This window comes from Caloenas nicobarica, unplaced genomic scaffold (assembly GCF_036013445.1).
Source record: "Caloenas nicobarica isolate bCalNic1 unplaced genomic scaffold, bCalNic1.hap1 Scaffold_559, whole genome shotgun sequence".
NCBI lineage: Eukaryota > Metazoa > Chordata > Aves > Columbiformes > Columbidae > Caloenas > Caloenas nicobarica.
This window is the reverse complement of record NW_027017548.1, coordinates 53,551-67,438: the sequence shown is the minus strand read 5'-3', so window position 1 is coordinate 67,438 and position 13,888 is coordinate 53,551. Positions and strand designations below refer to the sequence as shown.

At 67.1% G+C, this 13,888-nt stretch overlaps 2 protein-coding genes across 2 annotated transcripts; both read left to right on the top strand.

The window, feature by feature from the left end:
- Positions 1-221: 221 nt before the first annotated feature.
- Positions 222-2,843, top strand: LOC136002864 (evolutionarily conserved signaling intermediate in Toll pathway, mitochondrial-like; the record flags this gene model as incomplete). Its single annotated transcript, XM_065658109.1, has 6 exons — positions 222-581; positions 835-1,058; positions 1,350-1,404; positions 1,777-1,925; positions 2,014-2,116; positions 2,612-2,843. Coding segments are annotated over 6 exons (1,109 nt in total), but the record flags the coding sequence as incomplete, so codon positions are not given.
- Positions 2,844-3,443: 600 nt separating this feature from the next.
- LOC136002865 (zinc finger protein 653-like) lies at positions 3,444-7,095 on the top strand. Its single transcript, XM_065658110.1, is given in 11 exon segments — positions 3,444-3,752; positions 4,366-4,409; positions 4,544-4,762; positions 5,224-5,511; positions 5,613-5,742; positions 5,994-6,102; positions 6,326-6,374; positions 6,454-6,553; positions 6,672-6,766; positions 6,769-6,857; positions 6,859-7,095. Coding segments are annotated over 11 exon segments (1,452 nt in total). The 5' UTR covers positions 3,444-3,453; the 3' UTR covers positions 6,889-7,095.
- Positions 7,096-13,888: the final 6,793 nt, after the last annotated feature.

Below are 13,888 nucleotides of genomic sequence, written 5' to 3'. Positions count from 1 at the left end.
GGGCCACAGGGGGACACGGGGGGTCAGGGGACACGGGGGGACACGGGGGGGTCAGGGGTCACAGGGGGACATGGGGGGGACACGGGGGGTCAGGGGTCACAGGGGGGACACGGGGGGTCAGGGGCCACAGGGGGACACGGGGGACACGGGGAGTCAGGGGACACGGGGGGACACGGGGGGTCACGGCGCTCCGCCCCCCCTCCTCTCCCCCGCTCCCCCAGGCCGCCCGGAGCCTCCACCAGCGCCCGGCGGGAGACCCGGCCTGGGGGACCCCCCCGGAGACGCCCCCGCCGACCCCGCCCCGCCCGGTGACCCCCCCGGCGCCGCCGCGTTCGAGGCCGCGCTGTCGGCGCTGGAATCGGCCCCGGGGCGGCGGCGCGGGCGGCTGGAGCTGGTGGAGGCGGCGCTGGCGGCGATGCCGGCGCTGGGGGTGGCGCGGGAGCGGCCGCTTTACCACCGGCTGCTGCGGCTGCTGCCCCGCGGGCCCTGGCTGCCCCGGGGGCCGCTGCAGCGCTTGCTCGGGCCCTTCCCGCGCCAGCAGGAGTGCGGGCTGCGGCTGCTGGAGCAGATGGAGCGGTACGGTGAGCGCTGCGGGGCACCGGGCGCCTGGGTCCCTGGGCAGAGGGCTCCCGGACGCCTGGGTCCACCGGACGCCTGGGTCCCTGGGGAGGGGGCTCCTGGATGCTCGGGTTCCTGGGGAGGAGTCACTGGTTCCCTGGGCAGGAGGCTCCCGGATGCCTGGGTCCCTGGGGAGGGGGCTCCCGGACACCTGGGTCCCCTGAACCCCTGTGTCTCCCCTGAACCCCGTGTCCCCCGGACGCCTGGGTCCCTCAGGCGTGGTGCCAGACGCTGAGACGCGGTTCCTGCTGCTCGGGATCTTCGGGCCGCGCAGCCGCCCCGTGCGGAAGTGCCAGCGGCTGCTGTACTGGCTGCCCCGCGCACGGCACCTGGACCCCCACCCGCTGCCCCCCCGCCTGCCGCCCCCCGGGCTGCCCATCGCCCGCCTGGCGCTGCGGCGCATCGCCAACGACCCCGACGCGCGGATCACCGTGTACCAGGTGGGACGGGACAGGGACGGAGGCAGGGGACACGGGGGTGGGGACGGGGGACAGGGACAGGGGACACGGGCATGGAGACAGGGGACAGGGACGGGGACATGGGACACGGGGACAGGGGACACGGAGACAGGGACGGGGACATGGGACAGCGACAGGGATGGGGACAGGAGGACACAGGGACACCCAGGGGACAGGGGATGCACGGGGGACAGAGGGATGTGGACACAGGGGTGTCCCCAAGTCGCTTGGCGGGCTGGTGACCCCCCTCTCCCCGCCGTGTCCCCCCTGCAGGAGGCGGTGCCGGACGAGGGGGGTGACGAAGGTTCCGTCCAGCCCTTCATCGTGGGTGAGTGATGGGGCGGGGGGGTCGGGGGGGGTCCTGGGGGCCTCTGCGGGGTTCTGCGTGTCCTGGGGGGTCCCATTTCTGGCCCCTTGTCTTTGGGGGGACCCAGCATGTGGGGCTGGGGACGCTGGCCTGTGCGAGGGACCCAGGCGTTTTGGGGAGCCCTGTGGTAGTGGGTGGGGGGTCCCCGGGGTCGGGGTCCCTCGAGGGGGTTTTGGGGTCCGCTGTGTATTTTGGGATCGCCTGTGTATTTATTTTGGGGCGTCCCCCCAGGCTCCCAGAGCTCTGGCCAGCGGGAGCTGCTGGCCCAGCACGGCCCGGCCCTGGGGCTGTGCGGACCCCCATCAGGTTTGGGGTGCTGTTTTTCCCGTCCAGGTGCACAAAGCCCGGACCAGCAGGAGCTGCTGGCCCAGCACGGCCCGGCCCGGCCCGTGTTCGTGGAGGGGCCGTTCCCCATCTGGCTGCGCGGCCGCCGGCTCCAGTACCACGTGCTGAGGGGGGACCCGCCGGGTCCCCCACTGGGGGTGAGAGGGGGGACGACGGGGGGGCAGGATGGGAAGTGGGGGGACCCAGGGGATGGGGTGGGAGCTGTGGGACCCCCCTGCCCCCCAGGCCGAGCCCCCCGACCCCGAGCGCAGCCTCTACTACCCGCTGAGCCTGGACCTGGACCTGGAGCGCGGGCCCTGGGACGATGACGACTTCGATGTGGACGAGGGTATGAGGGGTGGGGCAGGGGGGTGGGGCTGGGGTGGGGCAGGGGGGCGGGGCAAGGGTGGGGCTGGGGGGCGGGGCAAGGGTGGGGCTGGGCTGGGGCTGAGGGTGGGGCAGGGGCGGGGCTGGGGTGGGGCTGAGGGTGGGGCAGGGGGCGGGGCAAGGGTGGGGCTGGGGTGGGGCAGGGGGCGGGGCAAGGGTGGGGCAGGGGGGCGGGGCAAGGGTGGGGCTGGGGTGGGGCAGGGGGGCGGGGCAAGGGGGTGGGGGAAGGGGGCGGGGGTGGGACTGGGGGGCGGGGGAAGGGGGTGGGGGTGGGGTGGGGCTGAGGGTGGGGCAGGGGGGCGGGGCAAGGGCGGGGTTGGGGTGGGGCTGAGGGTGGGGCTGGGGGGCGGGGGAAGGGGGCGGGGGTGGGGCTGGGCCCAGGACTGGCTGGGGGGCGGGGCCAGGCGCTGGGGGCGGGGCAGGGCCTGTGCGGAGCCCCGCCCCGACCCCCCTGCAGTGCAGGAGGGCCCCGTGTTCGCGCTCTGCATGGCGGGCGCGGGCGACCGGCGCACGTTGGGCCGCTGGATCGCGGGGCTGCAGCGGAACAACCCGGTGCTGGGACGGACGCCCGTCGTGTTCCGCCTGGGGGGCGGGGGCACCCCCGGGACCCCGCCGGGGCTGCGACTGCGGGCAGGGCCCCCCCTGCCCCCTGCGCTGGGGCCCCCACCGAAATAAAGGAACTGACACCAGTTTGGGGTGATTTGTGTCTTTTTGGGGGTGTTTAGTGTCCTTTTTAGAGCGATCGGTGTCAGGTTTGGGGGGATCAGTGTCGTTTCTGGGGGGGTCAGTGTCGGGTTTGGGGGGATCAGTGTCGTTTCTGGGGGGATCAGTGTCGGGTTTGGGGGGATCAGTGTCGTTTCTGGGGGGATCAGTGTCGGGTTTGGGGGATCAGTGTCGTTTCTGGGGGGATCAGTGTCGGGTTTGGGGGGATCAGTGTCGTTTCTGGGGGGATCAGTGTCGGGTTTGGGGGGATCAGTGTCGTTTCTGGGGGGATCAGTGTCGGGTTTGGGGGGATCAGTGTCGTTTCTGGGGTGATCAGTGTCGTTTCTGGGGTGACCAGTGTCGGGTTTGGGGGCGCAGCGCGCGGAACGGGCACTCCGGGCTCGGCGCATGCGCACGGGCCGACCTGACGCGCCCTGGGCGGGGCCTGGCGGAAGCGCGCGCACACGCGCACTGTCTGCCAGCCGCGCACCCCGCGCATGCGCAGTGCGCCTCGCCTTCGTGAAAAACGGCTCCTGCAGCCGGCGCGGCGCTGGCGTCATCATCGCGCGCCGCGGGGCGCGGGGCGGCGGGCCCGGCATGAGCGCGGCCGAGCGGGGCCCGGGCGGCGGCTCCGGGGGCTCCGGGGGCGGCCCCGGGCGCGGCCCCGCGGCGGAGCCGGGCGGCGGGCGGAAGGCGCGGGGGCGGCCGCGGCTGACGGAGTCGGACCGGGCGCGGCGGCGGCTGGAGTCGCGCAAGAAGTACGACGTGCGGCGGGTGTACCTGGGCGAGGCGCACGGGCCCTGGGTCGACCTGCGGCGCCGCAGCGGCTGGAGCGACGCGAAGCTCGCGGCCTACCTGCTGGGGCTGGAGCGCGGGCAGCGCGCCGGGCGGCGCGGGTGAGCGGGGCCGGGGGCGACGGGGGCCGGGGGGAACGGGGGCACCGGGGCGGAACGGGGCAACGGGGCGGAACGGGGGAACGGGGCTGGGGGGGAACGGGGGCACCGGTGGGGAGCGGGGGAACGGGGGCACCGGGGCGGAACGGGGGAACGGGGGCACCGGGGGGGAACGGGGGCACCGGGGCGGAACGGGGGAACGGGGCCGGGGGCGACGGGGGCCGGGGGGAACGGGGGCCGGGGGGGAACGGGGGCACCGGGGCGGAACGGGGGAACGGGGCCGGGGGGGAACGGGGGCACCGGGGCGGAACGGGGGAACGGGGCCGGGGGGGAACGGGGGCACCGGGGTGGAACGGGGGAACGGGGGCCCCGGTGGGGAGCGGGGGAACGGGGCTGGGGGGAACGGGGGCACCGGGGCGGAACGGGGGCACCGGGGCGGAACGGGGGCACCGGGGCGGAACGGGGGAACGGGGCCGGGGGGAACGGGGGAATGGGGCCGGGGGGGAACGGGGGCACCGGGGCGGAACGGGGCAACGGGGCCGGGGGGAACGGGGGCCCCGGTGGGGAGCGGGGGTTTGTCCGGGTGTGACCCCCCGCTCCCCCCCTCTCTCCACAGGAAGCCGTGGGAGCAAATCCCCAAAATGCCCAAACGGAAGAAAAGTGAGTGTTGGGGGCCGGAGCCCCCCCCCCCGGGCGGGGTCTGTGGGTGCTGGGGGGGGGTCTGGGGGGGTCAGGCTCCCCCCAGGGCGGGCTCTGGGGGTGTGTGGGTCTGGGGGTGTCAGGTTTCCCCCCAGGACGGCGGCGCAACGTGAACTGCCTGCGGCACGCGGCGCTGTGGTACCAGGATCACCGCGGGCGCTGCCCAGCTGAGCCGCGGCTGGCGGAGCTGGAGCCGGCGCTGGGGCTCAGCAGCACGGCTGTGTGGCAATGCGAGCGGGGACACAGGTACTTCCAGGACCTGCACCCGCCGCGCACGCAAAGCGACAGTGACAGCGACAGCGGCGGGGACACCGGTGAGGGGATGGGGACACTGGCAGTGGGGGGCGGGGACAGCGGCAGTGCTGGGGGACGGGACGGTGAGGGGGCGGGGGGACAGCAGAGACAGTAAAGAGGCAGTGACAGCGGGAGGGGGCAGTGACAGTGAGGAGGGAGCAGGGGTGGGGGGACAGGGACGCTGCGGGGCTGACAGTGATGGGTGGGGTGGGACAGCGAAGGTGACAGTGCTGGCGGGGACAGCAGTGACAGTGAGGGGGGGAACAGCGGTTGGGGGGCCGGGGGGAGCCCGTCCTGTGGATGGGGGGTGCAGGTGACACCCGGGGGGTTCCCCTTTGGGGCTGGGAGTTCCTTGTCGAGGTTCCCCCTTGCGGAGGTTCCCCCTTGCGGGCTCAGGGATTTCTGGGGGGGTTCCCATTTGGGGCTCCCCCCACCTGGTTCCCAGCCCCCCTGGTTCCCAGCCCCCCCATCTCTTTCTCAGGCAGTAGCTCCAGCTCAGAGGCTCCAGCTGGGGGGGCCACCCCAGCGGCAGCGGGGGCGGAAGGGCCAGGACCCCCCCCTGCGGGGGGGCGGGGGGCGGCGCTGGAAGCCGTGCTGTGTGTGGGGCTGGGCCCCCCCGTCCCGCTGGGCCCCCCCCTGCTCATCCTGGCTGCCCCCCCGTTCGAGGCACTGGGGGGGCTGCAACTGGACATGGGGGGGGCCGAGCTGCCCTGCACGCTGCTGGATGGGGGGAGCGCCCTCCCCCTAGAGCCCCCGCACCCTAAAACAGGTATGGGGAAGGGGGGTCACAGGGACCGGGGGAGTGGGGCGGGTCACGGGGATGGGGTGAGGGGGAAGGTTTGGGGGGGTGTGTCACAGCCCCCCCCCCAGAGGAGCAGCAGGAGGTGCCGGGACTGAAGCAGGAGGAGCCGCCAGTTCCCACGGTCGAGCCCCCCCAGGAACCCCCCTCCGAGGAGGACGGGTCAACCATCGTCTACGAGATCCCACGGGAGCCGCTCAGGTAGGGGGGAGAATTTGGGGCGTCCCTGGGTAATTGGGGTGTCGCAGTGAGGTTCCTGCAGGTTTAGGGGGGTCATTGGGGGTTCCGGGAGTCACGGGGGAACCTGGGGGGGCAGGGGCAGTTCTGGGGGGAGGGCCCTGGCCCAGGTTTATTTTGGGGGGGCCGTTTGGGGTTCCTCAGGCACATTGAGGGGGCTGGATGAGCCCCCCCCGCGCTGGGGGGGGTCTCACCCCCCTCCCCTTCCCCCACAGACGGCGCAGCCGGCGGGGTCGCCCCCCTCCCCCCTCCTCCGGGGGGCTCCCGGAGCCCATCGGTGACGCCCCCCCCGCAAAACGGGGACGCCTCCGCAGCAGCTGCCAGGTACAGACCCCCCAACACCCCCTGTGCCCCCCCGAGACCCCCTGCCCCCCCCGTGCCCCCCAACACCCCTTGACACCCCCTGTGTCCTTTCCCTACCTCGCTATGTCGCCCTGTGTCCCACCAGACCCCCCCTCACTGCCCTCCCTGTTTGGTGCAACGCGAGGGACGGACACGGGGGTGTCCCTGGCAGTGTCGCCACAGTTGTCCCCTTGATTGTCCCCAGGGCTCTGGGAGGAGATTCCAGCTGCGCCGGCAAATGCTCGTGGACTCGGGTGAGTCCCCAGTGTCCCCGCACGTCCCCCCCCGTCCCCCGCCCTCCCCCCACGTCTCCCAACGTCCCCGTGTCCCCAGGCACATGCGAGTTCCCCTGCGACAGCTGCGGGAAATCGTTCAAGCGCAAAAACCACTTGGATGTTCATAGACGGACACACAGCGGAGAGACCCCTGTGGAGTGAGTGGGGACATGTGGACACAGAGACCCCTGTGGAGTGGGGACATGGGGACACCGGAGACCCCCCTGCAGTGAGGGGGGGCACGGGGGACCCCTGACCCCCTGTCCCCCCACCCAGATGCCAGCTCTGCGGGTTCCGCTGCCGCCAACGCGCGTCCCTGACGTGGCACATGCGGCGCCACGGGGGGGGCAGGGGGGGTGGGGGATCATCCCCCCGCCCTGCCCCCGCTGCCCCTGTCGCTTCCGCACCCCCCACGGCCTCAAGTTTCACACGCTCAAGAGCCACCGTGAGCCCCCCCCGAGCCGCCCCCCCACGGCATCTTGGGGACCCCTGACCCCCCCCCGGCACCCTGTGCTTGGTGACCCCCCCATCCCCCGTCACCCCTTTGCCCTTGGGGCCCCTCCTCTGTTATTTATTTCCTGTTGCCCCCCCCACCCCCCACCAGGGTGTGTGGGACTGGGGGAGCCATTGGGCCCCCGGTTTTGTTTTGGTGGGGGGTCATCCCTTGGGCCCCCCCATTCCATTAAAGTGATGGATTTTACAGCTGTTGCTGCTCTCTGGGGGCCGGGGCGCTGTTTGGGGATGCAGCCCCACTCCTGGTGCTGAACGGGGCGGGGCGGGGGACGACTACGCGCAGAGTCTATAGGGGCTCGGGGACACCTCAAGGACGTTGTGGAGGCCATGGGGGCCCCCTCTCTGTGGGGCCCCCCTGCATGGGAGCCAAGGACACAGCGGGGACCCCCCGGGGCCACAGGAACACTGAGGGGACCACCCAGAGATCCACCCCCCAGGACAGCGAGGGGACGCCCCCCAGGAATCACGAAGGTGCCTGGATCCGAGTGGGGGCATCACCTGCAGGGCCCCCCAAATGCCATGGGGACCCCTCGGCCACTTCCCCAGTACCCAGGAGCTGCTGCGACCCCTCCCCCAGGGAGCCTCCAATGCCCCTGGGCTGGTGTCAGACCATCACCTGCCCCCCCTTTTTGTGCACCCCCAAATGGGAGTAAGTGGGTTGCCCCCCCACCCCCTGAGGGTTGTCCTGGTCGCTGGGGGGTGCGGCGCTAGGACCTGGGGGACACCTGGACTGCGCCCCGGTGCCGAGGCCACGCCCCCGCGCCCAGGCCACGCCCCCGTGCCCAGGCCACGCCCCTGCGCCGAGGCCACGCCCCGCGCCCAGGCCACGCCCCCACGCCCAGGCCACGCCCCGTGCCCAGGCCACGCCCCGCACCCAGGCCACGCCCCACACCCAGGCCACGCCCCCGCACCCAGGCCACGCCCCCGCACCCAGGCCACGCCCCCGCACCCAGGCCATGCCCCCGCACCCAGGCCATGCCCCCGCACCCAGGCCACGCCCCTGCTCCCAGGCCACGCCCCCGCTCCCAGGCCACGCCCTGCACCCAGGCCACGCCCCGTGCCCAGGCCACGCCCCGCGCCCGGCAGGGTGACGCGGGATCCGCGGTCACCTGCTGCGCCCACCTCCCGAACACGCCCCTCTCAGGACAGATCCGTGGGGGACTGTGGGGGGTCCGTGGATTCCCTGACGGAGGGCAGGGGAACAGAGATCAGCCCGGAAGATAGTAGGGCTGCCCGTGAGAAAGACGGGAGTAGAGGGAGTAGACGTTTTGGGGAGCCCTGGGGAGGAATGGGGAGCTCTGGGGTACCAAGACACATTTTGGGGATCACTGGGGAGGAATGGGGACCCTGAGGAACCAAGACACGTTTTGGGGAGCCCTGGGGAACCATGACATGTTTTGGGGACCCCTAGGATCCAAGACACGTTTTGGGGGGTGCCCTGCACAGGAATGGGGAGCTCTGGGGAACCAAGACAAGTTTTGGGGAGCCCTGGGGAACCAAGATATATTTTGGGGAGCCCTGGGAAGGAATGGGGAGCCCTGAGGAAGCCAGACACGTTTTGGGGAGCCCTGGGGCGCAATGGGGAGCCCTGAGGAACCAAGACACGTTTTGGGGAGCCCTGGGGAGGAATGGGGAGCCCTGAGGAACCAAGACACGTTTTGGGGAGCCCTGGGGAGGAATGGGGAGCCCTGGGGAGGAATGGGGTGCTCTGCGGAACCAAGACACGTTTTGGGGAGCCCTGGGGAGGAATGGGGAGCCCTGAGGAACCAAGACACGTTTTGGGGAGGCCTGGGGAGGAATGGGGAGCCCCGGGAAACCAAGACACGTTTTGGGGAGCCCTGGGGAGGAATGGGGAGCCCCGAGAAACCAAGACACGTTCTGGGGAGCCCTAGGGAGGAATGGGGAGCCCCGGGAAACCAAGACACGTTTTGGGGAGCCCTGGGGAGGAATGGGGAGCCCCGAGAAACCAAGACACGTTTTGGGGAGCTCTGAGGAACCAAGACACGTGTTGGGGAGTCCTGGGGAGGAATGGGGAGCCCTGGGAAACCAGACATGTTTTGGGGAGCCCTGAGGAACCAAGACACGTTTTGGGGAGCCCTGGGGAGGATTGGGGAGCCCTGGGAAACCAAGACACGTTTTGGGGAGCCCTGGGAAACCAGACACATTTTGGGGAGCCCTGGGGAGGATTGGGGAGCCCTGAGGAACCAAGACACGTTTTGGGGAGTCCTGGGGAGGAATGGGGTGCTCTGAGGAACCAAGACACGTTTTGGGGAGCCCTGGGGAGGAATGGGGAGCTCTGAGGAACCAAGACACGTTTTGGGGAGCCCTGGGGAGGAATGGGGTGCTCTGAGGAACCAAGACACGTTTTGGGGAGCCCTGGGGAGGAATGGGGAGCCCTGAGGAACCAAGACACGTTTTGGGGAGCTCTGGGGAACCAAGACACGTTTTGGGGAGCCCTGGGGAGGAATGGGGAGCCCTGGGGAACCAAGACACGTTTTGGGGAGCTCTGGGGAGGAATGGGGAGCCCTGAGGAACCAAGACACGTTTTGGGGAGCCCTGGGGAGGAATGGGGAGCCCCGGGAAACCAAGACACGTTTTGGGGAGCCCTGGGGAGGAATGGGGAGCCCTGAGGAACCAAGACACGTTTTGGGGAGCTCTGGGGAGGAATGGGGAGCCCTGGGGAACCAAGACACGTTTTGGGGAGCTCTGGGGAACCAAGACACGTTTTGGGGAGCCCTGGGGAGGAATGCGGAGCCCTGGGAAACCAGACACGTTTTGGGGAGCCCTGAGGAACCAAGACACGTTTTGGGGAGCCCTGGGGAGGAATGGGGAGCCCCGGGGAACCAAGACACGTTTTGGGGAGCCTGGGGAGGAATGGGGAGCCCGGGGAACCAAGACACGTCTTGGGGAGCCCTGGGGAGGAATGTGGAGCCCTGAGGAACCAAGACACGTTTTGGGGAGCCCTGGGGAGGATTGGGGAGCCCTGGGAAACCAAGACACGTTTTGGGGAGCCCTGAGGAACCAAGGCGAGCCCTGGGGAGAACTTGGCAGCCTTGGGGAATCGATGCGAACCCTGGGGAGGACGGTGGATCTCAGGGGAGCCCCAGGGAGACGAGGCGATAGCTGGGGAGGGTCCGGGGAGCCCTGGAGGATGAGGGGGGTCCTGGGGAGACCTTTGGAGTCCTGGGGAGGCAAAGAAAGCCCTGGGTTACTTTTTAGAAGAGATTCTCGTAGAATCTATTTATTACCATATTAATTATTGACCCCGCCCCTTCCCCAGGTGGTTTGGTCAGGGTGGTGGGCGGGGCCTGGGCTGATTGACCCCTCCCCTTCCCCAGGGGATTGTGGGAGGGGGTGGGCGGGGCCCGGGGTATTTGAGCCCAAGCCCCTGGGCAGGAGCTCATTCTGCTCCAGGGCTGCTTTGGTGCTGGTTCTCTGCTGCTCCTTCAGCAGTGGGCAGCTTTTGAGCTGTTTAATCTATGTGGACGCATGTGTTTGGAGAAGTGGAGGTGACTACTTGAGGTAAGAGCTCCAGGAGCAGCGAAGGTTCAACAGCAGCTGTAGCAGAAAGTGTGTTTGTAACTATGCTTAATTTATTGATTCAATTCTAGGAGCTTTGCATTTTCCCAGAACTCCTGACTGCAATGAAAATGGAGCGTTGTTCTTTGGTTTGCAGTGCTGCATACCAAGCTGCTGGTATAATCTCTCCTCCTAGGACTGACGCTCAGTTTATCTAGCGGGGGTTAGAGTGAGCGTCTCGTATCTGTAGATGGAGTTCTAGCACTTCTGCAGGAAGCAGCGGGGCCATAAGGCAGAGTGTCTTTCTGGCTCTGGGGTGGCTCATCGCCTCCCTGATCACCCACAGAACACGGTGTTGTCCCCAGAACCCTTGCAGTGGGCGGTGGCCCCTGGTGGATGGATCATTCAAATGTCCTTCCCAGAACTCAGCCAAGGTGAGCAGTGGCTGTTAGACTAGTACTGGTAAATATTACCCTGGTGCTCAATAGTGTGTGTCTGTTTTCTTTTCTTATTGCAGGGGATGAAGGGGAAACTGGCAACTGCAGGAAGATCCCCGTGAGCCCATGTGGTGTTTTCCTCCCCGGATGGATTCAGTCCCTTGGCCCTCTGAAAGCTAAGTGGAGGCACGGGGGCTGGGGAGGGGCTGGGAACTGCAGGGGCAGGGGGCTAAAGGTCTCAGAGGGGAAAGGGCCGTCCAGGACCAGTTCCCTTTGGGTGGGTAAAGGGCGCAGGGAACCTTACAGTGCGATGCCAGCTTGGGCAGGGCAGCTCCAGCCTGTGTCTGCGTTGTTGTGTACTTCGGGAAGCCTGCCTTGCGCCGTTCAGATGATCCTGGGGTCTCGTCGTGCCCGAGGGGCATGACAGACATCTCAGGCGCCATCCCGGGGTCTGGAATGCGGGTGCCGATTGGCCTATCGCCAATTGGGTGCCAGTTTTCTTGTATCAGCAGCCGAAAGCGTGGATGGTTCTTGCGCCTTGGACATTTCTGGTCAGTTGTTTTATGGTGGTGTTCAGGGCTGCATGGGCAGCTCTCCTCTCTACCCATCCAGTCTAAGGGACTGGCACTTCAGGATGCTGGGAAGAAGTTCTTAGGTCTTGCGGGAGCGTTTTGCCAGTGCCGCCGTCTCGGTCGGTTGGTTGGTTTGTGCCAGTGCCGCCGTCTCGGTTGGTTGGTTGGTTTGTGCCAGTGCCGCCGTCTCGGTCGGTTGGTTGGTTTGTGCCAGTGCTGCCGTCTCGTAAGGGGCCGTGACGTTCGGCTCCTTTTTGTTTTGGGGTTGCAGTAGAGGCTTCTCGCCTCTCTTCTGCCTCCCCACAGGTTCTTTTGATTGATGCAGTCTCTGGTCTTGGAGTCATTCTCATTGTCGAGCGTTTTTGGTGCTGTTGCAGTCGTGCTGTTTGTAGCGTTCTGTGGAGCGTCAGTCTTCGCATGTGTGCGTTTGGCTCGGAGCTGCTCTGCCTGGAGACGTAGAGTCATGGGTGGGTGGACTGAGCCCTAGGAGTCCATGGTTAATCTCTTGATATATGTAATAGTGTGGGCAAAGGCTGTTCAGTCATCTAGGACGGAGCAGCTGTGGGCAGGGGCAGTGGGCAGTCCCTTCACCAGTAATTTAGGGGCTCGATTAGAGCTTCTGGTGTTCTTTGTGAATAGAAAGCAGACCTGTGGAATGGTCAAGCTGTTGATCAGCATCTGGGTGACCTGTTGAATACCTTGATTTCAGATGCAGAGGGAAAACTTGGCCCAAAAGAGCGACGGAAGAGGCAAGCCGAGCGCCGTGAGCAGGTGGGCCGGTGCGAGGTCTCAGAGGGAAGGTGTGCCGTGTGCCTCTATGTAAGTTTGGTTGTTTCTCTATTTTATAGGTGCGAAGCGAGGAGGAAAGCCGGGTATTGGCACCGCAGCTCCTCGGTCGAGGTGAGCAAGGAGCGCTGGGCCGAAGCAGCGTCTCATTTCAGGTGTTGTGTTTCTGGTGCAGGTCTCAGCATCCTTTGCTTGTGTTTTACAGGTGGTAGCTGGGCCTCAACGCGGTCAACAGCGTGGCAGGTGAAGGTGACAGAGGCCAGGTGGGCGAGCAGCCCAGGTAAAGGGGCGGGACATGGGACCGTCTGTGGGCAGGCTGTGCTTCTGGGCAGTATCTGAGCATGCGCCTTTGTTTTAGCAGGCGCTACAGGCAAGCTCGGAGGGGCGAAGCCGCACGCCGACCAGCAGCCAAGAAGGTGAGGAGGTGGCTGGTGTTCAGGAGCACAGTATTGCCAGGTGACTCGGTTCAGCGTTTCCTTCTTGTTTTGCAGGGGCTTTGTGGACCCCTTTGGACTCAGAGGACCGTTTGCAGTGAGCAGGGGTAGGGGTGAGGAGGAGTGTGGGGCTGGGGACTTGTCCCAAGCACTAGAGCTCTTTTTCTGCTGTCTTAGGTGCCACGAGTGGTGAGGGTTTCTGCCTGCGCCCATGGCACGAGAGGCTGAATGGAACGCCTGGGAACTTCGGGGGAGGTGGGTGCTGTGGATGTCGTCGGTGTTGATGCACATGATATTTAGTGCTGGCACTGCTTAGTGAGTGTGTGTTAACTTGTGTTGTTGCAGATGTTGAAGAGGGACCTGGCAATGCAGGAAGATCCCCGTGAGCCCATGTGGTGTTTTCCTCCGTGGATGGATTCAGTCCCTTGGCCCTTTGAAAGCTAAGTGGAGGCATGGGGGCTGGGGAGGGGCTGGGAACTGCAGGGGTGGGGGGCTAAAGGTCTCAGAGGGGAAAGGACTGTCCAGGAACAGTCCCCTTTGGGTGGGTAAAGGGCGCAGGGAACCTTACAGTGCGATGCCAGCTTGGGCAGGGCAGCTCCAGCCTGTGTCTGCATTGTTGTGCACTTCGGGAAGCCTGCCTTGCGCCGTTCAGATGATCCTGGGGTCTTGTCGTGCCCGAGGGGCACGACCGGCATCTCAGGTGCCATCCCGGGGTCTGGAATGCCGGTGCCAATTGGCCTGTTGCCAGTTGGGTGCCGGTTTTCTTGTATCAGCAGCTGAAAGCGTGGATGGTTCCTGCATCTCGGACATTTCTGGTCAGTCGTGTTTTATAGTGTAGTTCTGGGCTGCGTGGGCAGCTCTGCTCCCTACCCATCCAGTCTAAGGGACTGGCACTTCTTCCCAGCATCCTGAAGTCTTTAGGTTTTGCAGGAGTTACTTGCACTTGCGCCGTCTCTGTTTGTTGTGCCAGTGGCGCCGTCTCCGTTTGTTTGTTGTGCCAGTGGCGCCGTCTCGTAAGGAGCCGTGATGTTCGGCTCCTTTTTGTTTTGGGGTAGCAGTAGAGGCTCCTCGCCTCACCACTGCCTCCCTGTAGTTTGTTTTGGTGCCGTCTCTGCTGTTCTCATGTTTGAATGACTTTGGTCCTGTTGGAGTGGTGGTGTTTGTAGCGTTCTGTGCAGCATCAGTCTGCACATGTGCGTGTTTGTCTTGGAGCTGCTCTGCCCGGAGGCATG